The sequence below is a fragment of the Copadichromis virginalis genome, linkage group LG12 (genome assembly GCF_057382275.1).
Source record: "Copadichromis virginalis isolate Kocher_CV1m ecotype Utaka linkage group LG12, C_Virginalis_male_GT1.1, whole genome shotgun sequence".
In the NCBI taxonomy this organism is placed as follows: Eukaryota; Metazoa; Chordata; class Actinopteri; order Cichliformes; family Cichlidae; genus Copadichromis; species Copadichromis virginalis.
The window spans coordinates 1,341,959-1,367,434 of NC_140629.1; the positions used below are offsets into that span (position 1 = coordinate 1,341,959).

Here is a 25,476-nt window from a genome sequence, read left to right on the forward strand (position 1 = left end):
ATCACACAGAGTCAGATATAAATGTTACTACATACTAGATATATTATCAGTAATGTGCAAAAACATGAATTATGTAGAAAACAGAAGCAAAAATAAGCTAGCTACACACATTTTGCATGATATACAGGAATGACATACCAGTTGTTTCTCACAACACTGACCTACATGTTAAACCGCTATCCCATTACTCTCTTGCTTTCCTTGGAAATCTTTAATTAAACATGGACTAACTTACATGGACCGGCTGGTCATATGCAATCATGTGGTTAAGGTCCATTGAGGCACTGTTGATAAATCACCAAAAAAGCACCAGCTCTTCCCCTGCAAACGACTATATTTTCTGCCCTGCTGGTTGGTTGCTCCACATTGACAATGCACAGTGGCTTGCAAAAGTATTCGTCCCCCTTGAACTTTTCCACATTTTGTCCCATTACAGCCACAAACATGAATCAATGTTATTGGACTTCCACATGAAAGACCAACACAAAGTGGTGCACACGTGAGAAGTGGAACGAAAATCATACATGATTCCAAACATTTTTTTACACATAAATAACTGAAAAGTGGGGTGTGCGTAATTATTCAGCCCCCTGAGTCAATGCTTTGTAGAACCAGCTTTTGCTGCAGTTCCAGCTGCCAGACTTTTAGGGTCTGTCTCTACCAGCTTTGCACATCTACAGACTGAAATCTTTGCCCATTCTTCTTTGCAAACAGCTCCAGCTCAGTCAGATTAGATGGACAGCGTTTGTGAACAGCAGTTTTCAGATCTTTCCACAGATTCAGACTCTGTGTGCCTTCCAGAGTGTTCTGGCATATGCACACATCCTCAGGCCATGAGAGGTCATACCTTCCCTTCCTGATTTATGGTACAGGAGGATTGTATCTGTATCTCTTTTAGTATAAGAGCCTTTTGTTTAGGTGGACCGCTGGACTCCTAGTACCAGCTTTTTAAGGAGGCGTTCACAGGGCCATATCTTGATACACACACATACACACAGATGGTACTCTTTGTTCACATGTATGCCTGTGTAAGACGTCATATGTTAATGAACCTATGCATATTCATGTAACCACGATAAAGAGCAGTGCTATGGGGGAGCTGACTGAGAGTGGCTGGGGTTTGAGCGGCAGGAACAGCGCTCGTCTCAGGCGTCTCCCTCGTGCACGAGGTCACACAAAGAGCTCGGGTGACTTTCGTTTTGCTGTTGCCATTGGAGTACAATTGTCTTGGCGTTCCAGCAATGGGTTTATGCTAGATGAACCTATCAACAGCTGCACCACAGTAGATTGTATTTGCTTCTCATTGAAACAGTTACTGAGTAAAACACGTTGGAAGCTTCTAACAGACGAGCATTGATCCGATTTGTCTCACCTGGCATAAATATTCACTGCAGGAAGAATCCATTTTGAACTCTAGCAGCTGACTGTAACACCTTAGCGGCTGGGGGGCAGCCTCGCCACCGTGTTGACGCTGGGGAGCAGCTCTGAGCTGAGAACAGTGGTCCGGGCTTTCCTTAGAAGGTGTGGGGAGGATGTGAGCTGAGTTATCTGGAGGACTAGTTTCTATATTCCCAGGATGAGAACTGTAGTCATGATAAGACCTCCGGACTTCTGAACTCGTACGCTGCCTGTCCTCTTGGTTGAAGGATGAGCGTGATATCACTCCAAATTTACGTGTGCGTCTGTAATTTGCAGAGCTGTCGGAGGACTCAGATGTGCTGCGACGCTGGTCTTCACAGTTGTCACTGGTGAGTGGGATACAAACACTTTCAGCTGCCTCGCAGGGAGGAAGAGGAGCCTTTCGCTTGACTCGCCGCAGCAGTATCAGGTAAATACAGCCTCCATTCCAGCACTGGTCAGTCAGGTAACTGTGAATAAGGCAAAGAAAAGATGAAATAAGATAAAGGTGTCATAAAATAAAGGCAGAACTATTTTAGGAGTACAGTCTTTGCACTTAGGTCAGTATTTCTACACTTTTCTACAATAAAATGCTTGATTTGTGTTTATATTCGTTGAAATATAGTAATGTGCATAAGTTTCAAAACACCAGCTCTCACACCGACACGCCTTCCTGTGAATCATTCAAACATAAAAAGGCTCCTGACTCAAGGAATGGACCAGTGTTTGTCTACACAGAGCAGACAAATTAATAACAACTATTTTAAATTGTTTTAAATCTTTGTTACAAGCACTTGTCACAAACACACATAACTGGTTGACATTTGTTTAGTTCATTTTATGCAAAATGCCAAAGATAACAGTTTGACAGTTTGGCATGAAATAGTATTTTTGAATTAGGAAAAGAAATCCATCAAAGACCTGACAGATGCATCTGACCCTTTAGTTTATTCTACTCTGTGGTTCACAGCAGAATGAAGGCTTCCACTTGGGTGGCCTCAGAATTTCATCTCTGCTTGTCGTTCTGTTGGCTTCATCAGGTGGAGCACAGCCGAGTATGAAGTGGCGGAAATGGGAATCAGCACCTCCAAGTCTGAGGTCGTGGTCCTCAGCCGGAAAAGGGTGGAGTGCCCACTCCCGGTCAGGGTCGAGTTACTGTCCCAAGTGGAGGAGTTTAAATATGTCTGGGTCTTGTCTTGTTCATGAGTGAGGGGAGAAGGCAGCAGGGGATCCACAGAGAGGTCTGTTGGTCTCTCACAGATACAGATGCTGTACCCATCCATCTTGGTGAGGACAGAGCTGAGTGTAAAAGCCAAGCTCTCAATTTACCGGTCGATCTACGTCCCTAGCCTCACCTATGGTCACGAGCTGTGGGTAGTGACCCAAAGAACGAGATCGCGGATACAACCGGCAGAAATGAGCTTCCTCTGAAGGGTGGCTGGCCTCTCCCTTAGAGATAGGGTGAGGAGTTCGGCCATTCAGGAGGGGATTAGAGTAAAGCCGCTGCTCCTCCACACCGAAAGGAGCCAGTTAACATAGTTAGGGCTTCTGATAAGGATGCCTCCTGGGTGAGGTGTTCCAGCCGTGTCCCATCGGGAGGAGGCCCCGGGGCCTTGGTGTTCCCCCGGATAAGCTAGAGGATTTGACCCTGTGACCTAGCCCTGCATAAGCAGAAGAATATGGATGGATGGATGAACTGAAAACAGATGGAAAGCCATCAAGCTGTGACCAGCAGGTCTTTGTAAGGCAGGATAAATTAATGTTGATCGATTATTAAATCATTTGCTAAGAAAAATAAAGGTAACATTAAAAAACATTGACTCTTAAGCCCACCAGAAGTGTGGGAGCATATTTTAGATCTACAGCAGAAGCATGACTTAACCTCAGCGTGACAGAAGTTTGATGTAATCACCATGAACTGAGCAAAAGATAGACAGTCACTGTAAAACAAATGATTACACTACCAGACATTTCAAAGGAGCTTGCAAAGAAAAGCGTCTGGACTTCTTTAAGTTGCTTGAAGACGTTTCACCTCTCATCCGAGAAGCTTCTTCAGTTCTAAGGTCAAATGGTGGAGAGTCCCAGATATAAACCTAGTGGGAGTTTCCCCCCACAGAGGGACAAAAGGACCCCTGATGATCCTCTAATCGCCTGAGCCAAGGTGTGAAACTGGGCGTGGGTCCCAATCAGCCAGCGTTTCGGGTGAGTTCATTGTGAAACCTGGCCTCACCTTATCATGCGAATTCCTGAGGTCAGATGGCCCAGGATGTGAGTGGGCGTTAAGGCGTCTGGGAAGGATCTCAAAACTGGATTATAGATGGCAGACAGTTGGTGTCGTAAACCCCCGCCTCTGTTCAAAGATGGTCGCTCACAGTGGACATAGATGGCTTCTTTCACTCCTCTTTCAAACCATCTGTCCTCTCTGTCCAAAATGTGAACATTGGCACCCTCGAAAGAGTGACCTTTGTTCTTAAGATGCAGATGGACTGCTGAGTCTTGTCCTGTGGAGGTGGCTCTTCTGTGTTGCGCCATGCGCTTGTGAAGTGGTTGTTTGGTCTCTCCAATGTAGAGGTCTGAGCATTCCTCGCTGCACTGTACAGCATACACCACATTGTTAAGTTTGTGTTTTGGAGTTTTGTCTTTCGGGTGAACCAGTTTGTGTCTGAGCGTGTTGCTGGGTCTGAAATACACTGGGATGTCATGCTTGGAGAAAACTCTCCTGAGTTTCTCTGATACACCGGCTACATAGGGGATGACAATGTTGTTGCGTCTGTCCTTCTTATCCTCCCTCGCTGGTGTCTGGTCTTCTTTTCTGTGCCTCTTTGCTGACTTTAAGAACGCCCATTTAGGATAGCCGCACGTTTTGAGTGCTTCCTTTACATGTGTGTGTTCCTTCTTTTTCCCTTCAGGCTTAGAGGGAACATGTTCTGCCCGGTGGTGTAGGGTCCTAATTACTCCAAGTTTGTGTTCCAAAGGGTGATGGGAGTCAAAGAGGAGGTACTGGTCCGTGTGTGTGGGCTTCCGGTAAACTTCGATGTTGAGTTTGCCGTTCTCTTCAATGTGCACGGCGCAGTCCAGGAAAGGCAAACAGTCGTCCTTTGTGTCTTCCCTGGTGAACTTGATGTTTTTATCCACAGCGTTAATGTGCGCAGTGAAGGATTCCACTTCTTGTGTCTTGATTTTGACCCAGGTGTCGTCCACATATCTGTACCAGTGGCTGGGTACTCTTCCTTTGAAAGAGCCGAGAGCCTTCCTTTCCACTTCCTCCATGTAAAGGTTGGCTACAATAGGTGACACGGGGGAGCCCATGGCACAGCCATGTTTTTGTCTGTAGAAGCCTTCGTTGTATTTGAAGTATGTAGTGGTGAGGCAGAGGTCTAACAGTGTGCAGGTCTGATTGGGTGTGAAGTTGGTCCTGTCCTCCAAGGAGCTGTCTTCTTGTAGTCGTTTTCTGACCGTCTCCACGGCCTCCGTGGTGGGTATGCAAGTGAAGAGAGAGACTACATCAAAGGACACCATGGTTTCATCTGGATCCAGGGTAAGTTTCTGGACCTTGTCGGTGAAGTCGGTGGAGTTCTTGATGTGGTGTGGGGTGTTCCCCACGAGAGGAGCAAGGATGGTAGCAAGGTGTTTAGCAATGTTGTAAGTGGCTGAGTTTATGCTACTGACTATGGGTCTGAGTGGGACAGCTTCCTTGTGGATCTTAGGAAGTCCATAGATGCAGGGTATGGCATCCCCTGGGTAAAGGCGGTGATATGTAAGGCGGTCAATAATTTTGTCCTTTTCAAAGTCTTGAAGGCAAGCTATAACTTTCTTTTTGTAGCTGCTTGTGGGGTCTCGCTTTAGGGCTTCGTAGGTATTGTTATCACTGAGGAGAGTAGTGATCTTTGTATGGTAATCTGTAGTGTTTAGGACCACGGTGCATCTTCCCTCATCAGCTGGTAAAATAATGATGTTGTGGTCTCTGCTCAGGGAGGCGACGGCCTTCTTTTCCTGTATTGTGAGGTTGGACGGAGGGACTTTGGCACTGGAGAGCGTGGCTGAGACTTTCATCCTGATTTGCTCTGCTTCTGTCTGTGATAATGTATTAATCCGTATGGCGGTTTCTGTGGCTGTGATGAGGTCCACTATGGGCAACTGTTGTGGAGAAATGGCAAAATTGAGTCCTTTGGCTAATACTCTCTTTTCAGGTTCAGTGAGAATCCTGTCTGAAAAGTTCTTTACCCATTTCTCCTGACTGGCATCAGGTGTGTTTTCTTCTCTGGGTTGTGTAGGTTCAGACTGAGGAGTGTGTGTTTTTGAAAGCAAGGTGTGGAATTTCCTGCGTTGTCTTTCTTTTCCTTTAGAGTGTTGGGCCCGCTGAGCCTTGTCCACAAACTTGTAAACCTCTTCTAAGATTGGAGAGGGTAGAAGGATTTCCAGTTCCTGCAGGGTCTGGCTGATCTTGATCTGGAGGGCATCTATGGTGAAATGGACCTGTCTTATCCTTTCACTTAAAAGGTGATTTTGTGCTCTCTGTAGAATCAAGTCTGCTCTGTATCCCCTGACAGTGGATCCAAGGCGTAGGCTCTTAGGAACAACTCTGCTTTGTGTTGTTCACATTTTGGACAGAGAGGACAGATGGTTTGAAAGAGGAGTGAAAGAAGCATCTATGTCCACTGTGAGCGACCATCTTTGAACAGAGGCGGGGGTTTACGACACCAACTGTCTGCCATCTATAATCCAGTTTTGAGATCCCTTCCCAGACGCCTTAATGCCCACTCACATCCTGGGCCATCTGACCTCAGGAATTCGCATGATAAGGTGGGGCCAGGTTTCACAATGAACACACCCGAAACTCTGGCGGATTGGGACCCACGCCCAGTTTCCCACCTTGGCTCAGGCAATTAGAGTATCATCAGGGGGTCCTTTTGTCCCTCTGTGGGGGGAAACTCCCACTAGGTTTATATCTGGGACTCTCCACCATTTGACATTTGAACTGAAGAAGCTTCTCGGATGAGAGGTGAAACGCCTTCAAGCAACTTAAAGAAGTCCAGACGCTTTTCTTTGCAAGATCCTTTGACTACGATGACCTGGATGACTGAGAACCTTCACAGACATACCAGACATTTCTGTCCGTTGTACTTTCCAGACACAGATTGAAGCACTTTGTGCCAAAACACAGTGACAGACAGCTTTAGAGGGTTTATATATTTCTACAGGCTGGGCCATTTATATGGATACAGCGTAATAACATGGGAATGGTTGGTGATATTAAAGTCCTATTTGTGGCACATTAGTATATGTGAGGGGGCAAACTCCTCAAGATGGGTGGTGACCATGGTGGCCATTTAGAAGTCGGCCATCTTGGATACAGCTTTTGTTTTTTCAATAGGAAGAGGGTCATGTGACACATCAAACTTATTGGTAATGTCACAAGAAAAACAATGTGTGCTTGGTTTCTGAAATTACGGATACTGGATGGCTGTGCTGGCATTTCTCCTGCGGTGTTGCTATCAGTGTGTGAAGAGTGGGAGAAGAGGGTTGCATTGACAATCCAACACAATGGGCAGCACATTGAACACATTTTATAAGTGGTCAGAAACTTGTAAATAACTCATGAAAGAATAAAGTTACGTTGAAACCAAGCACACATTGTTTTTCTTGTGACATTACCAATAAGTTTGATGTGTCACATGACCCTCTTCCTATTGAAAAAACAAAAGTTGTATCCAAGATGGCCGACTTCTAAATGGCCACCATGGTCACCGCCCATCTTGAGGAGTTTGCCCCCTCACATATACTAATGTGCCACAAACAGGACTTTAATATCACCAACCACCCCCATGTTATTACGCTGTATCCATATAAATGGCCCAGCCTGTAGATATATATATATATATATATATATAGCAGATGGATAGCGTAGTGGTTAGACTACACGCCTTTGGAACAGAGGATCGCAAGTTCGATTCCTGCCTGGGGCGTCTGTATCCAGTAAGGGTCCTAAGGCTAGACCCCTTACTTGAGTTGAGTGCGAGAGGAACTGACCTGAAAAATAGGATCATGGCCAAGCTTGAAACCTGGATCCCCCGTAGCCGGTTACCAAGATTACGTGAAGTGTTAATGCAGCACTACGGGCAATACCTACGATTACCGACACTAACAAGCTGATCTACAATACGGCAGCAGTGATCAGTGAGATGCTTGGCTACAAGTTGAACAGCGACAAGGGGCAGTACCCTCCATGGAGAAGGAGGCTAGAGGGCAAGATCAAAGTAGCACGGAGGGAGGTTAGCCAACTAACGGAGTTGCAGAAAGGTAAGACAAATAAGGTGCCTAAGAAATACAGCAAGCTGTCCATACCTGAGGCCTTGGAAACTGCCAAGCAAAGACTCACAGCCTTGGCCAGCCGCTTGAGGCAGGAGAATAAACCAGCTGTTCTCCACAGAACCAGCAAAGGTGTACTCTCAGGAACAATAAGAGAACAGCACCACCAAGGCTGGAGACGGAGCAATACTGGATACTGGAAGAGCATATGGGAGAAGGATGTAACCCATAACGGCAATGCTCAGTGGCTAGAGGATCTAAGGGCAGACCACAGCGACCTCCCTGAACAGGGTCCAGTAACCATCACAGTGGCAGATATCCAAGAAAGGGTCTCCAGTATGAAGAGTTGGACAGCACCAGGGCCCGACATGGTTCACGCCTACTGGCTGAAGAAGCTGACTGCACTCCACGAGCGTCTGGCAGCACAAATGAACCAGCTGCTAGTTAACGAGAGACACCCGGAATGGCTAACTGAAGGCCGGACGGTCCTGATCCCCAAGGACCCCAAGAAGGGACCGGTCCCCTCCAACTACCGACCAATAACCTGCCTCAGTACTACATGGAAGCTCCTGCCAGGCATCATATCGGCTAAGATGAACAGGCACATGGGTCAATACATGAGCGGGACACAGAAAGGAATTGGCAAGAATACCAGAGGCGCAAAACACCAGCTACTGGTAGACAGACTGCAAGACCAGACTGACCAACCTGTGCACTGCCTGGATTGATTACAAGAAGGCCTATGACTCAATGCCCCACAGCTGGATACTGGAATGCCTAGAATTGTACAAGATCAATGGGACCCTAAGAGCCTTCATCAGGAACTCAATGGGGATGTGGCGTACAACACTAGAGGCCAACTCCAAGCCCATAGCACAAGTCACCATCAAGTGCGGGATCTACCAAGGAGATGCTCTGTCCCCACTGCTGTTCTGCATAGGCCTGAACCCCCTCAGTGAGATCATTAACAAGACTGGCTACGGATACCGACTACGGAACGGAGCAGTTGTCAGCCACCTCCTGTACATGGATGACATCAAGCTGTATGCCAAGAGTGAACGAGACATCGATTCACTGATCCACACTACCAGGCTATACAGCAATGACATTGGAATGTCGTTCGGACTGGAGAAGTGTAGCCGGATGGTAACAAAGAGAGGGAAGGTAGTCAGAACTGAGGGGATTGAACTACCAGAAGGCAACATTGCAGACATAGAGGACAGTTACAAGTACTTGGGGATCCCGCAGGCGAATGGGAACCATGAAGAGGCCGCTAGAAAAGCTGCAACCACCAAGTACCTGCAGAGGGTCAGGCAAGTCCTGAGGAGTCAGCTGAATGGTAAGAACAAGATCCGGGCCATCAACACGTACGCCCTACCCGTGATCAGGTACCCTGCTGGGGTAATAGGCTGGCCAAAGGAGGAGATAGAAGCCACTGACATAAAGACAAGAAAGCTCCTTACCATGCATGGAGGGTTTCACCCCAAGTCCAGCACCCTGAGGCTGTACGCTAAGCGGAAGGAAGGGGGCCGGGGACTGGTGAGTGTCAGCACCACAGTCCAGGATGAGACAACGAACATCCAAGAATACATTGGGAAGATGGCCCCAACTGACCGAGTGCTCAGTGAATACCTCAGGCAGCAGAAACCCAAGAAAGAGGAGGGAGACGAGGAACCATCATGGAAGGACAGGCCCCTGCACGGTATGTACCACCGGCAGATAGAGGAGGTGGCTGATATCCAGAAATCCTACCAGTGGCTGGACAAAGCTGGACTGAAAGACAGCACAGAGGCACTAATCATGGCAGCACAAGAACAAGCTCTGAGCACAAGATCCATAGAGGCTGGGGTCTATCACACCAGGCAAAACCCCCAGGTGCAGGCTGTGTAAAGATGCCCCAGAGACAATCCAGCACATAACAGCAGGGTGCAAGATGCTAGCAGGCAAGGCATACATGGAACGCCATAACCAAGTGGCCGGCATAGTGTACAGGAACATCTGTGCCGAGTATAACCTGGAAGTCCCGAGGTCAAAATGGGAGATGCCCCCAAGGGTGGTGGAGAATGACCGAGCTAAGATCCTGTGGGACTTCCAGATACAGACGGACAAAATGGTGGTGGCTAACCAACCGGACATAGTGGTGGTAGACAAACAGAAGAAGACGGCCGTAGTGATCGATGTAGCAGTTCCGAATGACAGCAATATCAGGAAGAAGGAACACGAGAAGCTGGAGAAACACCAAGGGCTCAGAGAAGAGCTCGAGAGGATGTGGAGGGTGAAGGTAACGGTGGTCCCCGTGGTAATCGGAGCACTAGGTGCGGTGACTCCCAAGCTAGGCGAGTGGCTCCAGCAGATCCCGGGAATAACATCGGAGATCTCTGTCCAGAAGAGCGCAGTCCTGGGAACAGCTAAGATACTGCGCAGGACCCTCAAGCTCCCAGGCCTCTGGTAGAGGACCCGAGCTTGAAGGATAAACCGCCCGCAGGGGCGTGCTGGGTGTTTTTATATATATATATATATATATATATATATATATATATATATATATATGAAGAGTAATACCAGCCGGCAGGTGTGGCAAGGCATCCAGCACCTAACCAACTATAAGATCAATCTCGGAGCTGCGGACGGTGACCTGGAGCTGGCAGAGGAGCTGAATATCTTCTTTGCCCGCTTTGAGACCAGGGTACCGGAGGTATTGGAGCCACAGCAGCAACACGCCACCCATAGCAGCACCACCCTCACCCTGGAAGAGCACGAGGTGAGGCGCATGCTGCAGGCTGTTAACCCGAGGAAGGCGGCGGGTCCTGATGGTGTGCCAGGTCGAATATTGAGGGATTGTGCAGGACAGCTGGCTGGGATCTTCACCAGGATTTTCAACAAATCCCTCGCACAGGCGACTGTCCCACTCTGCCTGAAGTCCTCCACCATAGTCCCCTTGCCTAAGAAGCCCCACATCACCGGCCTGAATGACTACAGACCGGTGGCACTCACCCCAGTGGTAATGAAATGCTTTGAGAAGCTGGTCCGCAGACACATCACAGCAGCCCTGCCCCGCAGCCTGGATCCACACCAGTTTGCCTACAGAGCAAACCGATCCACGGAAGACGCTGTAGCCACAGCACTCCATGCTGCATTAACTCACCTGGAAGAGCATGGTAGCTATGTGCGGATGCTCTTCGTGGATTACTGCTCAGCTTTTAACACCATCCTTCCACACAAACTGGTGGCCAAGCTACAAGACCTGGGGCTTCCATACAGCACCTGCATGTGGATCAATAGCTTCCTCTCGGGCCGTAGACAGAGAGTCAGAGTTGGCCATCACACATCCTCAGCCCTGAGTCTCAGCACTGGCTCACCCCAGGGCTGTGTGCTCAGTCCACTGCTCTACTCTCTCTACACACACGACTGCACTCCTCGCCACCACAGCAACATCTTTGTGAAATTTGCAGATGACACCACAGTGGTGGGGCTCATTTCCAAGGGAGACGAGTCTACGTACAGAGACGAGGTGGAGCAGCTGACGTCATGGTGTAAGGCCAATAACCTCCTCCTCAACACTTCAAAAACCAAAGAACTCATAATAGACTTCAGAAGGAAAAAGGCAGAGATCCAACCACTATTCATAAATGGGGACTGTGTAGAAAGGGTGGCAAGCTTCCGCTTCCTGGGAGTCAATATAGAGGAGAACCTTTCCTGGAGTGTGAACACCTCCGAGCTGCTGAAAAAGGCCCAACAGAGACTGTACTTCCTGAGAATTCTCAGGAGGAATAACATCACACAGAGACTGCTGGTGTCCTTCTACAGAGCCACCATTGAGAGTGTTCTAACTTACTGCATATGCATCTGGTACACTAGCTGCACAGGGGCTCAGAGGAAAGCACTCCAAGGGATCATTAACACCGCCCAAAAGATCACTGGCTGCCCTCTCCCCACACTGGAAGTTCTACACAACGCCCACTGTTTTAAAAAGGCCCAAAACATCATAAAAGACACCTCACATCCTGGCCACTCCCTGTTCGAACTGTTGCCCTCAGGCAGACGGTACAGGGCAATCAGAGCAAGGACTAATAGACTCAAACACAGCTGTTATCCAACTGCAATAACACATCTGAATACTACAAAAAAATGTCCATCACGCCACTCTTGTGTTAATCTATGCACGGCCTGAAGCATGTGTGTGGGAATGTATGTGAATGTTTTACTGTTATATCTTATTAGTATTTTAAGTATTCTATCTATTTTATTTATTGAATTTTATTGTTTTATTTATATTTTGATATTGCTAGGGATGATGCAATGATCGGGGACCATTCTTAATTTCGTTGTTCTCATGACAATGACAATAAAGTTTCTGATTCTGATTCTGATATATATATATATGTGCTCACACTCTCTTCATCACTGTAGAGCACTTGGGTATAGAGAGGACTTCAAGCTGCCCCAGTCCAAATCATGAGCCTTGTGCCACTGTGCTTGGAGCTCTGATCACTCTGTTGGGTCAGACTGTGGCATTGCAGCAAACTGTCAAAACGTCTGCTCTGACAGAGCTGCTCACACTTGTTAATGATCATAATCCAATTTTATGTTTTATGTGTTTTATTTATTTATTTTGCTGTTTTCTGTTATTCTATTGTTTTAACTTACTTTCTGTACAGCACTTTGTTCCTGTGCTGGGTATTTTAAAGTGCTTTATAAATAAAATTGGATAGGATTGGAATGATCATAATGATGAATGATGGTTATCAATGCCTGTGTCTTCAGTGTATTTGCTGTGGAGGTAATGAGTGTTATTTACTTTTCAAAGATCTTCACTCATATATCAGGTTTTATTAATCTTACCTGGCTCCACTGACATCTACTCCCACCATTAGCTGCCCATTCAGTGACAGCAGTTCATCTCTCAGTTTGATCCCACCACAACGAGCTGCTGGGCTCCTCTTCCTCACCTCCGTCACCCAGATGCAGCCCACATCCATGATGGGGCTCTGATCCCTCCTGCTCCTCGGGCCTCCCTTCTTTCTTCCCTTTGGGTCTCCAAAAATAGGGATGTTTCCAAAGCTAAGGCCGAAGTCCGCAGCATCCCCCTCATCCTTACTGAGGGAAACCGTATGAAGCTCAACATCTAACGCCTCACTGTATGAGGCCCGGCTGGCTGATGGAGCTGTGTCCCCCTCCATGAAGTTGAAATGAATGTACTCCACCAACTTCTGAATAGCAGCCAGACAGAGGGACGTGTCCTCCACATGTCCTCCGCCACTAACAGTGCTGCACACACTCTCCCCATCCCCGTTCTGGTAGGAGTCAGGATCCAGCCGCTGCAGAGAGAAGAAGAGTCACCAATCAGGAAACAGACGTTAGTTTTCAACAAATACACATTAATTCTGTTCCTCACAGGCCACTTTTAATTTTTCCTTCTTTCTTTTTTAATCTTGTCCTGTCAGCAGCTTCAGAACTGTGATGTGAATGCACGGAGCACGCTTTGCTCCTGCAAGAACAGCTATACAGTATCTCGATCAGGGGTGTCAAACTCGCGGCCCCCGGGCCACTTGCGGCCCGTACACTGATGTGGAGAAACATAATGCAGTTTGTCTTTGAAGTGACTGTTTGTTAGGGAGGAAAATCAAAAGCACAACATGACTGACTATGAAGACGACACGAGCAGAGAGCACAAACCTGCTGAGGCTGTCGGTGACAGTCGCACACTGTGTGCACTTATTTATTCTGTTCTATACAAACACAACGTGCGCGCACACAGAGGACCAGTGTGTTTGGAAGGCTTCAGCTAAGTTTGCAGTTTTGTCTGATACAAGATTTGAAATTTAAAAAACAAACGAAACATTTTAGGAAATATTTGTTTGTTTGTTTTGTCCTAGCTGAACACTAACGTGTGAGACGACAGCGCCAGCAGCGGCTCTCCGCTCGTTTCAGTTTGACCCCCTGATCTACTGGCTCCTCTTGTTTATGGGAATCCTTTATCTGTTTGTTTATTCATTTCTGTTGGTCTTATTTCAAATATTACATTGAATGTGCTAGTATGTGCTAGCATGTGCTATCACCAACAGCTTCACTGTAACAGACAAAAACAAACAGCAGCTGGGAGAGACACACGACTCAACAGTCCTCTGATGGTGTGCACTGAAGTGGAGGGCATGCTCACGTAGGAGCACGTCATGAAGTCTCACTCCACCTTTTGGTAGAAAAAGACGTTGGTTTTGTTTTTATTACACCAAATGAAAGCAGATGTTGCTTCTAGAAGCAACCGTACGGAGCCGTGCGTCCTCCTGGGATCAAACCAGGGATCTTTCACTTGGTAGGTGAAACTACAAAACCATCAAACTTTGTTCAGTAAAAATGGAAAAAACGACGCTTGTGCAGCCAGAACAAAGCGCACAATGTTGAGTTGTCTGGGCATTAATGAGGTTGTGGTGGGAAATGTGTCATCGTTAGTCTTGTTTGTTTGTAATGTAGACACACTGTTGTTTTTCTGTCAGTGCGACTGTTGCTGTGATTCGGTGCTGTATAAATCAAACTGAATTCATCTGAATGACATTTTAATAATTAAATGAATTGTGCATGTTTTACTCCCCGTGAGTATTTGTCTCCGAGCTCTCTGATTGCTCTGCCCAGCCCAGGGTCACCACAGAGCAGTGAACGACTTTTCTGTGTATCGTTGTCTTTCCCTCATCTGCTGTCAGGCCATGTCTTTAACAGGTTTGCATCCTGCCTGTCTGACTTCTTGGTGTGATGCATGTCCTCCCACTCAGAGGTTGGTATTTAAGGTGGAATCAGGTAACATCAATGAGAGCATGCAGCATTATCTTATGTGGAGAGACTGGTCAGTACCGTGTAACCAGAGGAGCTGTCCTGACTTAGATCATCATCCTGCTGTGACCTCGTGCTGTGAGCCCCACGCCAATCCTCCAGCAGTGACAGAATGCTTATGGCGTTGTCCTGAGTGATAGGCATCCTGGCATCTCCCCTTGTCCTTCACCAGGCGCCACTCTGATGCTTCCAATGATCAGTGTAGGAGCAGGAACCAGTCTGGGACGGCTGCCCCGAACCCATCTCTCAGAGAGAGCAGTGCAGAGACAGTGTGGCGGAGATGTGAACCAGGGTGGATGTCATCACTGACAGGACACGTCTGGTGTGGGTCTGCAGCACGAGACAGAAACAGTGTGATACAGACTTTAATACACACACAGATAATGTTTGTTTTTCCTGAGTCATCGAGCTCGTCAGTCATTCCTGCCGCACACGTCTGTGCTCTCTGATGCTTCACATGGTAACAGTGCACCAAACAGAGCCTGGAGGGTAAAGAGCTCAGAGTTTTACGATGTACAGCACCAACCAATCAAAAAGCACTGTGCACGATCATTTCATTTCCAAAGTACATATAAAATAAATAGCTCAACGTAATGCTAGCCTACTGCTGTTCAGGCTTCAGTGCAGCTATGCCATGTTGGTGGCTGTTATAGAACCGTTTATATTGAGCAGCTAAACAGGAAGAGGTCTGCTCCACGTCATCACAACTGAAACGTAACAAAACAAAAGAGCCGCGCTGCGTACAGAGGCAGAGGAACAGTTACTAGGACTAACTAGCACTACACGCTGAAAACAACCTGGTCTTTGTGACTGCGACACAGGAACCTGCTGACTTCATCGTCTCACAGAAAGAGTTTGTAGAATAAAGAGCAGCGATACGACAGGCTGTGTGTATTTATAGTTCGGATTGAAACTGTGCAGAGAATTCAGATTTTCACCGTGTTATGTGGGACATTCAAATCTTATGACTGAAGACTGAGTCTTGATGCTGTTAGCGAAGCAGTCAGATGCAGGATATGCACGAGATCAACAGCAATGAAATGATTGTGATATTTCACACACAGTGACCTGGGTGATCAAACTGACTTCAGCTCAGCCAGCAGGATCTTCAGGGGCCCGTTCACAACAAGCTGCTCCCGAGGACTCTGGGCTGACACTGCATGTGCACACTTAAAGCTAAGCGTAGCCACATTTGTGGCAGATATAGACAAAAACGCAGGCTACCATGAGACCACGCTGTAATGACTATGTAGAGCCTGGGCTTCAAATAAACTGCTGGGCTTTGTGGCACCATCTGCGTCTGCTATTCCTGTACACACAAACAGTGCCTGCCCTGTCCTGGCCTGAGCTGAACCGTGGGCTGGAACAACTACTTTAAACGTCCCGGGGTGAGGGTATAGTACAGGGTGTATGCTCTGAGGAGACAAACTGCAGTTACAGTCTTGGACTCCTCACTGACTGACAGAAAGCCAAAAACCATACAGGATGGGTTTCATTTGCTTTTGCACTTCAACAAACAGATGACATTTTCACTTGTTCAATAAAGGACAAAGATAAGTGATGGAGTTTAAGACTCAGTTAACAAATGACAAACAAATGCATTAGTTCCTTTGTCAGATCATCACAGACTTACCAGCTCTGCTTCCAGCAAGTGCAGAAACGTAGCAGCTCCTGGGCATTCACAGGATCCTTCAGTGCATCCAGTGTATGTGAGCACAGGAAGCCTGAAAACAAACGCAGCTGTATCTATTTGTGCTGACATCACATCTGCATTTGTCTACAATAAGCCCGTGTGATAGGCTACGAAGGGTTTGTAATCTCCAGACTGAAGTTTGAGAAGAGAACAGGATCATCTGCTGACACACTTCAGCTCAATAACAACAGCATTAACATGACATTTCCAGTAATGACCTAAATCCTCCTAAATGGAGCACTCCCCCCCCCCATAATCTCTGGCTCAGTGCTCCACACACGTAGCAGGACGATGCTGCCCATCTACAGGACTGCTGGCTCAGCACCCACAGTCAAACTGGTGAAGCTGACTCCACATCAGGCCTGTTGCACACATGTCAGTGATCATTAGACGTGATAAAGGAAGCAGCTGGTGATGATGACCTCATAGAAGGAGCCTCAGCTCTGCATGAAGCACACTCAGAGCTGTGGGAACATTCAGCTCACAGAAACATCTCTGTGGGCGTGGAGGTGTGTGCTGATGACAGCGGTTACTCGTTGTGTACTTGGGAAAGTCGCACGTTGTTCTCACTGCACTGTATGTTTCATTAATCCTTAGAGGCATCGGTCAGCCATCTTGGTAATGCCAATGGGCATCTATATATCAGCTTAGCAGGCCCATCCCATCTAATGAATGAGAAAGAGCCATGACAGTAATGTCACTGGTACATAAATGATAAGAGCTGCTTATAAAGTTAAAACTATGTCTCTCCCAGACGCTTCAGTTCTACTCTCCATCAGCTGGGAGCTCTACCAGTGTGAGTGTCACACAGCTGAAGACTCTTTGGTACCTGGTCTGGTTCTTATATAACACTTTTCTACTCTCTCACAGCACTTTGTACAGCTAGCACACACTCTCACACTATGATGGCTGCATCAGGAGCAGCTTGGGCTTAGTACCTGTGGCGTACCCAGGGATCAAACCACCAGCCTTCCTGATTGCAGATGACCTCCTCTGCCTCCCGAGCCACCCTGCTGGGTTACACAAAGCTGCACTTCTGTCGTTGCAGTATTTTCCTACAGATTTCTGTTCAGTTTATTCCTCTTTCATTTCTTAGCTAACCTACAACAAATATCTACTGTGGAATATTTTTAATTTCTAGAGGTTTGTGCATCGTCACAGTTCTATGACTGTGGGTGCTGTGATACGACCACAGTCTCATATCCTGATATATGATATTTCTCCTCCCGATAACCACATAGATCACTAAATAGTGCATCTTCTGTCAGTTCTGTGAATCTCAGCAGCTCGACCTGTGTGAATGTTTCAGCTGGGAGTCAATGCATGACACTGTAACGGCCGCCATTTTCTTTGTATTTCTTACACGGCGTGCTGCGGGGAAAAGCCTGTTCTAATGTTTGAGGTTTATTTGGAGCACCTGACGGCTCGTTTTGCCTCTCGTCTGTAAACTCTCTCCACGCTCTGTCACGTGACTCTTGCGTAGGTGGTAGAGGTTTGTCATGTTTGAGTGGGGGTGGGGCCACTTTGTGCAGGTTCAGGTCTGTGTCAGACGTTTCATAACCAAACCATGTCCATGCTACAGAGGCAGCCCCTCGTTTAGGAGTAAGGTCCTGGATGCGTTTGGACCGGTCCTTCTGTTTGGAGCTAACTGGTTCTGCCTCGTCTTCACTGGTCATGCTGGGATCCTCTGTGCCTGCATCCACGTGTCGACCATCCAAACCATGAAAACATTGCTGTAAGCAGTTTATTTTGTGACACCACGAAAAAGTATAATTTGATCGTCATCTCACACGGCCCCAGGCAGAAACACTCCATACCTCACAATAGATACAGCATGAGGATATTCAGAGTAAGCTAGAAGCAGCTTGAAGTGACTGTTGTTGTGAACTGGTGCCATAGAAAGAAAACTGAACTGAAATCAAGTCTGGGATCATTCTTTGAATTTGACAGTTCTTTTCTAAGCTACAGGCGGTTACACTAAGACTTGGATGGATCAATAAGCTACTTTCTAATTAAACTGCTGAGAACATTTACAGAACAGCTGATATTACTCTTCATTTGAGTCTCCAGTGAGATACCCACAGTGGGGTTCAGAGGAGAAGTCTGAAATGTGCTCATTAATGGAGTCGAGCTGAGCTCAGTATTATTCAGACTGTTGGTTGAAGCATTCTTTCTGTCCATCTATAGTTTGGCAACAGGGATTAGTTGGTTCTGTGTTCCAGGCTGACCTACATGCTTCACCCACCCCCACAGCCCACTCTTCGTCCAGGCACCATATGGCCAAAGATTAGAAACAGCCTCATTTCAGTGGATCTAAAGTGCCACATTGTTACAGACTACAGGACAAACCCACAGTATCACTGTAATCTGGAGCACACGCAGCTATGACACTATGGCAGGTCTCTGACTGTCTTCCAGGATACCCATAATTCAGTGCTGCTCTGTGTGGTCTGCCAGTTCAGTTTCTTCATCGGGCACTTCACTCATATATTAAATAGTCTGTGCACACATGGACCCGAAGTTTGAATTAGATGAAAAACATAGTTTTTCTTCTGGATTTAACTTCTCTGTTGTTCTCCACTACTGTTATATTGTTGGAAGTGCCATATTAAAATAAACAGAGGCCAGAGGTCGCAGCGGCAGCAGTCCACACATCCTAGGCCACCTCCTGCACCTGGGAACCAAGGCGTTCCCAAACCAGCGGCGAGACATCATCTCTCATGCTCAGAACACCTCAGCTCAGAGGCACCAGGAGATGAACCACCTTAACTGGCTTCTTTAATGAGGAGCAGCTCTACTCTGAGCTCCTCCTGAAGTTCTTCAACCTACCTCTAAGGGAGACCCAGCAACAACAACAGTCACCTCAAGGTGATTTATACTGTAAGGTAGACCCTACAAAAACCCCAACAACCATATGGCCTCCTATGAGCAAGCCACCCACTACCCATTGGCCATACGTGATGGTAGGAACACAGCAAGTAAATTTACAGGTTCCCTCTGCACGTTCTTCAGTAGGCTGGTAGAACATCTGCATCACTGCAGGTGCTAACAAGACCCCAAGATACTTAAACTCCACTGAAGGCAGCGGCTTGTCCATGCACAGAATGGCCACAGCATAGATGAGGCCTCTGCTCCCCCCAAACCCAAGCAGCCACAGGAAACAATCACTGCATGTCGCTTATTCACAGACTAGTGAGGAGGAAGCAACACAACACAAGTGTCAACACTTCAGGGTGAGCCGAGGCCAAAATAATCAACACAACAAAGCTGAGCTCTGACGCCCACACACGGAGAAAAGAACCACGACACAGTCCCAGCTGCTTGTCCTATTCAAAGGCAGGAGAAAACGATTCATTGCGAGTGACGGCTGCTCACCCCTACCCACTCCACTTCCTCCACTGTGACACAGCACCTCAGCCGGCTTTATGGGAAGCGTGTGAACCTCTCAGCGCTCCAGGCAGGCTGGTCCTTCAGCCAATAGTCGATATATTCGTCCAATCGCCCAACCTTAGTGTAGCTTCCCCTGGGTATAACTAGTGTTATGGGGTCTGGTCATTAAAGTCGACTGTGTAAGACAGTCTATCAGCCTCTTCATGTAAACACTTCCTGGGTCTCGTTTCAGGAGCTTGTAAGTATTTTTCTCACTGCGCAGTGACAAAATGTTCTCATGACAGTCTTTCTGGTTTAAACTGTGCATCTACCCTTGTCTGCTGGAAGGATGATGATGTTGTTGTCATTATTAATTGATGTGAGTGCCTTCCTCTCCTCCATGCTGATGTTGGATGCTGGGGGCTTTGCATTGCTGAGACAGGCCCACGTTTGTCTCTGCGTCACAGCAACGTTCAGCCCTTTGGCGAGGATGTTTTTCTCTGCTTGGCTGAGCTGTCTGCCAGATGCATTTTTCACCCACTTGTCCACATCCTCGGTGTGGCATCCTTATCCTTTCTGCTCACTGAGGACACTCAATGAGTGTTTCAATGCACAACAAGTAGGTCAAACTTCCTTTGCTGCCTGGTCTTAGAGTTTTCATGCTGTGCACGACAAGCCCTCTCAGAGAATTCAAGCACCTTTTAAAGAGTAAGATAAGATAAGATAACCTTTATTAGTCCCACACGTGGGAAATTTGTTTTGTCACAGCAGGAAGTGGACAGTGCAAAAGTTATGAGGCAAAAATTAGAATACAATAAGAATAAATACAGTACACAACTGTACAGAATAGAATAAAATAAAATACTATATACAGTAGAATAAAATAAAATAAATATACAATAAGATAAAAATAGAATACAAATACAAATACTATATACAACTGAGTAAAAATACAACGATGACAGAAAGGAGCATAGTAAGCACACCCAGAGATGTAACCACATTAAGCCAGTATTAAAATCCCTTTATGAACTAACAGAAGGACTTTAAAGGCGTGTTGAACTGGGAACCAGTAGAGCATCTCAGTGATCTGGCCCCCTGGTACAGCTCTGACTTGCTCACTGACTATAACCTGATTAGACTTCTTAGGTCAGCAGTTTGTGTGTGTGTGTTAACTTACACTGACATTCAGTTAGTTGTAGTTCCCTTTCTTATTTTTTAGCTTCAGCTCTGAAATAAAGCACACAGCACAGGACACAGTGTGTTTGGCTACACAGGGCCACTGGAACATGCGGGGATTACAGATATTTATTGTTTCAGGCCACGCTGAGCTGCTGTCAGCAGTTTATGTGAGCTGTGTGGGGCCCGAGCAGAGCAGGTTGCGTCCGTGTACAACTGCAGCTATATTAACCTCCTGTAATCATACAAAAAGCCTTCTATACACAACACTCCATTGTGACAAAATGCTTCAACTTGTTACAAAGTTATGAACATAAAAAAGTAAAACTATGACATGTATATAGTATATATGTAGTATAGTATGACACGGACGGGCAGGAGAAAGAAAAGGCATGTCTCTGTTTATGTCCAGAGCCCAGACTTGAAGCTAACTGAACATCCCTGAGAGACCTGACAATAACTGTGCACTGATGCTCTTCACCCACCCTGACGGAGGCTGAGAGGTTCTGCAAAGATAAATGGGAGAGACTGCTCAAAGATATGCGTGCCAAGCTCGTAGCATCATCCTCGAAAAGACTTAAAGCTGCAACTGCAGTCAAAGGTGTGAAGCCTCAGCTACACGTCATTTTTAAATATGATTTTTAATAAATGTGCAAGAATTTCAACAAACCTTCTTTACTTTGTGACTATGGGACTGTATCGAATATTCAAGTAAAAAGTTTAATTCCATTATGGAATAACTGTTAATGAGCTGCATGATATTGCCACATAATAAAACTGAAACATGTTTTTTCCGAGGGATGTTGCATCTTTGGCTTTCTAAGCAGCTGCTTATAGCCTGTGTATCTACATCAGTAATATGTCACATGAAAGGAAGTAAATGGCCTGTATTTGTATAGCACTCTTCACACTACATTCAGTCATCCACCCATTCACACACACACACACACACTGGTGATGGCAGCTACAGTGTAGCCACAGCCACCCAGGGGCGCACTGACAGAGGCGAGGCTGCCGGACACTGGTGCCACCGGGCCCTCTGACCACCACCAGTAGGCAAACATGGGGTTAGTATCTTGCCCAAGATGCCAAGGATATCTGGCATGCAGCCAGGAGGCAGCCTGGGATCGAACCACCGACCTTCTGATTAGTGGCTGACCTGCTCTGCCACCTGCCACCCACATCCGTAAGTATCCATATTTCCTTACATATCAGCAGCTGCTGGTGTCTCGCCCTCCGTGGCAGGGCTGTGTCATATCACTGAGTCATTCACGTGCTTCGTATGACAAGAAGGGCAAACGGTGCAGGGAGAGCGACTGATATTGCAGGATGTCAGTGGGCGGTTTGAGCTCTTGTTAGCAGGATGGGACCACAGTCGAGGAGTCAGAGAATGTGAGCCATTCTGTGACACAACAACAGCGTTTTGACTGTGTCAGCACTACACAACAATGTGATTGGTCAGATGTTCATACACATCCAAAACATCGTACCATTGAACTTGATGTGAAAAAATAAATGCAGCAAATTCGTCCTGCGTAACGATTCATTCAGTGTGAACGGCTGCTTCACGATGAGTCAAAAGAAACACAAAAACATTCGCACAGATTTCACTGCTGATTATTAGAGATAGGTTTATCATATTTAAGATCGAAGCATTAATTAATGGCAGGACTTCTTTGAGCAGTTTTGTAGGAATGGGGTCTAAAAGACACATTGATGGTTTGGAGGAAGTAATTATTGAAGTTAACTCAGAAAGATCAATTAGAGAAAAAGAGTCTAACTTAACATCAATGGTACTAAGAGTAGCTGTAGATAATATTACATCTGTGGGATGATTATTGGTCATTTTTTTCTCTAAGGATAAAAATTTTATTTGTCAAAAAGTTCATGAAGTCATTACTAGTTAACGTTAAAGGGATGGTTGGCTCAACAGAGCTCTGACTGTTTGTCAGCCTGGCTACAGAGCTGAAGAGAAACCTGGGGTTGTTCTTATTTACTTCAATCAGTGATGAATAGTGTTGGGTAAGTTACTTTAAAATAGTAACTTAGTTACATTACTAGTTACTTCTCTCAAAAGTAACTCAGTTACTTCAAGTTACTCGTTACTTTCAAAGTAACTAGTTACTAGGGAAAGTAACTGGTTTTACTCAGAATTCTCTTGTTAATGTGTTGCTCCCATAACTTTGCAGTCTTCTAGCTTGCTTACTTGCCACAGTGCACTGTGCCACCTACCAATAGAAAGAAAAAGATAATGTGCATATTTCCACGAGAGAAATCCCACGCCTGGACCGTCATTGACCGCTGCCATGATTCTAGCCTACGTCACAGCGTCATGTGCGCCTTTTACATCCAACACAAAAACTGCAGTCGTGGTGCTTTGATTGTACTCAGAACTCGGAAATTCTGCCTTCTGAATAGGAAGATGTAGGTAACAGCAGACTGCAGATGAGCTGCATACAGGGCTGGACTGGGACAGAAAATCGTCCCGGGCATTTTGACTAGAGACCGGCCCACCATTATAGGAAAAATCATAAAGCCTTTGAATGAAAATAAACACTGTTGTGACAGTGATGTACACTGTTCTGATGGTATATATGCATCAATCTATCAATCGTTTGTTGTAAGATTCAGATAATTATTTTTTAAAAGCTAGACATTTTAAATGAGAATAAGAAAGAAAAGTATTTCTTTGTGCCCCCCTCTCCCTGTTAATGCCCTACATGCCCCCCTGGCAACACTTTGCTAGACCCGCCCCTGCACAGTCACCAGCTGTCAGCTGCTTAGAAAAGGATCCTGGTGTTATTTGTCTCTCAGAAACAGTTCATAACTTCAACTCATCCATGTCACCTAAAAGGTAAACCTGTTTCTTCATCACCTGTTCAGCTCTGATGATCCAGTAAGGACATCTCCTGGTTTCATCTTCATGTTTCCCTCTCACCAGATAACCAAACCATATCATGACCAGCAGCTTTACAGCTGTGGCTCCAGCAAACATCAGCTGATACTAGAAATTAATATTAAATAAATTCTAACAACAGCTGATCAAGCTTAAACGTGCTACTGTTGTTTAGCGCGACATCCGCTGGTTTCCTCTTTCTGGCGCAAAGTGGGCGATAAATAAACAAGAGAGCTGATCAGCTGATCATTGATCAGTTTCATGATTGAAGTAGAAACGGGAGAGGGAGGGGGAGAGAATGAGAGGAGAGGCAGCTGTGCAGCAAAGACACAGAATAACTCCAGCTTTGTGCCTTTTTCATTGCAGCTGAATTACGGGACAAACTGTTCCTTTTCACCTCAATAAGAAACGCGTAATATTTTCTCTGAATACCAGACGGGATGGTTGGCAACTCTAATAACTTATGAACAAAATAAAGTTCAACATCATTAACTTCATAGCACCACCCAGCTGTATAGAAACTCCGTCATGCTAGCTAGCACGCAGTACGGAGAAAGTCAGAATAACGAAAATAAACTCCACCTAAACTTGGTTTATATCTGACCCAGAGAGACTGCAGGTCATAACTTCTTACCTGAAGTTCAGTTCACACTTGGACCGGCGGCCGCCTCGGGTCCCTTTTCCTTCTGCGTCCCCTTTCCTTCATCCACCTGCTGGCTTCCACCACTTGCTAATGTTACTGAATCTGTGGAAACTACGCGATGCCACCAAACGAAGTAACGAGTAACGACCCTATCTAAATCCCAGTAACGAGTAACGCGTTCCTGATTTTGGCATAATAACTAGTTACTGTGCTCATTACCGCAATAATAACGTAGTTACTGTAACGCGTTACTTAATAACGCGTTAGTCCGAACACTGGTGATGAATAGTAAGATGTTCTGGCTTTGCGGAGTGCTTTCTTATAAAGCAGCAAACTATTTCTCCAGGCTAAATGATGATCCTCTAAATTTGTGACACGCCATTTCCTCTCCAGATTACGAGTCATCTGCATTAGTGTACGTGTTTGAGAATTATACCACGGAGTCAGGTACTTCTGATTTGAGGCCTTAGTTTTCACAGGAGCTACAGTATCCAGAGTCGTACGCAGCCAAGATGTAATATTATAAACAATATAACTGAGAGAAAAGAGACTTGTGTTTTCTTACAGGGGGATTTATTCGTCCTTCAACATTTATGTGAACCAGTAATGGTTCTTAGACTTGTACACTTGTTCGAACTTGCATTCTAACCTAGAGGCAACCAGGTTTCTGTTCCTCGAGTTTGGACTGGTGCAAACTTAACAATACACACAAGTCTCCATGTCAAACCTTTATACAATAATCACATGTGTAGCTGCATACACAAAGCTTTTATCTGCAGCAGTTATTCACTTGTTCATACTGGTTACTAATAGATCCCTTCCTGGCTCAAGATCAGTTAAGCAATGGGAATATTTCTTGCTTCCCATGTAGGGCTCTACGGTTGCACTGGCGCTCGAACGGCTGGTTGCACCGGTGTGACCTAGGATTTCTTTAGTCGCATGCCAAAATATTTTTTTATGTGAAGGTCACTTGGTGTTCACTCTCTCTGTGGTAGAGTATCACTTCCTGTTCCTGCTCAAACACAGTGGTGTTTCTGAGTAGCTTATCTGCTTAGCAATTTAATTAAAAACTTTTAAATACATTCTTTTTTCATAGTATAATCTTCACGTGCTTCATCCGAAGCACACTTTCTGAGTACTCACTACCTAATTTATAGCCAAAGT

The 25,476-nt window shown here is 46.1% G+C and overlaps 1 protein-coding gene across 1 annotated transcript in view; it reads right to left on the bottom strand.

The window, feature by feature from the left end:
- Positions 1-25,476, bottom strand: part of pdzd2 (PDZ domain containing 2) — an 89,408-nt gene that overhangs the window by 43,001 nt on the left and 20,931 nt on the right. Inside the window, exons 2-5 of the mRNA XM_085474292.1 lie at positions 16,166-16,256; positions 14,554-14,862; positions 12,550-13,025; positions 1,373-1,868 (exon numbers count right to left, since the gene is read on the bottom strand). Coding sequence (XP_085330418.1) covers positions 1,373-1,868; positions 12,550-13,025; positions 14,554-14,676 — 1,095 coding nt within the window. The 5' untranslated portion in view covers positions 14,677-14,862; positions 16,166-16,256. The remainder of the gene's footprint in view (positions 1-1,372; positions 1,869-12,549; positions 13,026-14,553; positions 14,863-16,165; positions 16,257-25,476) is intronic.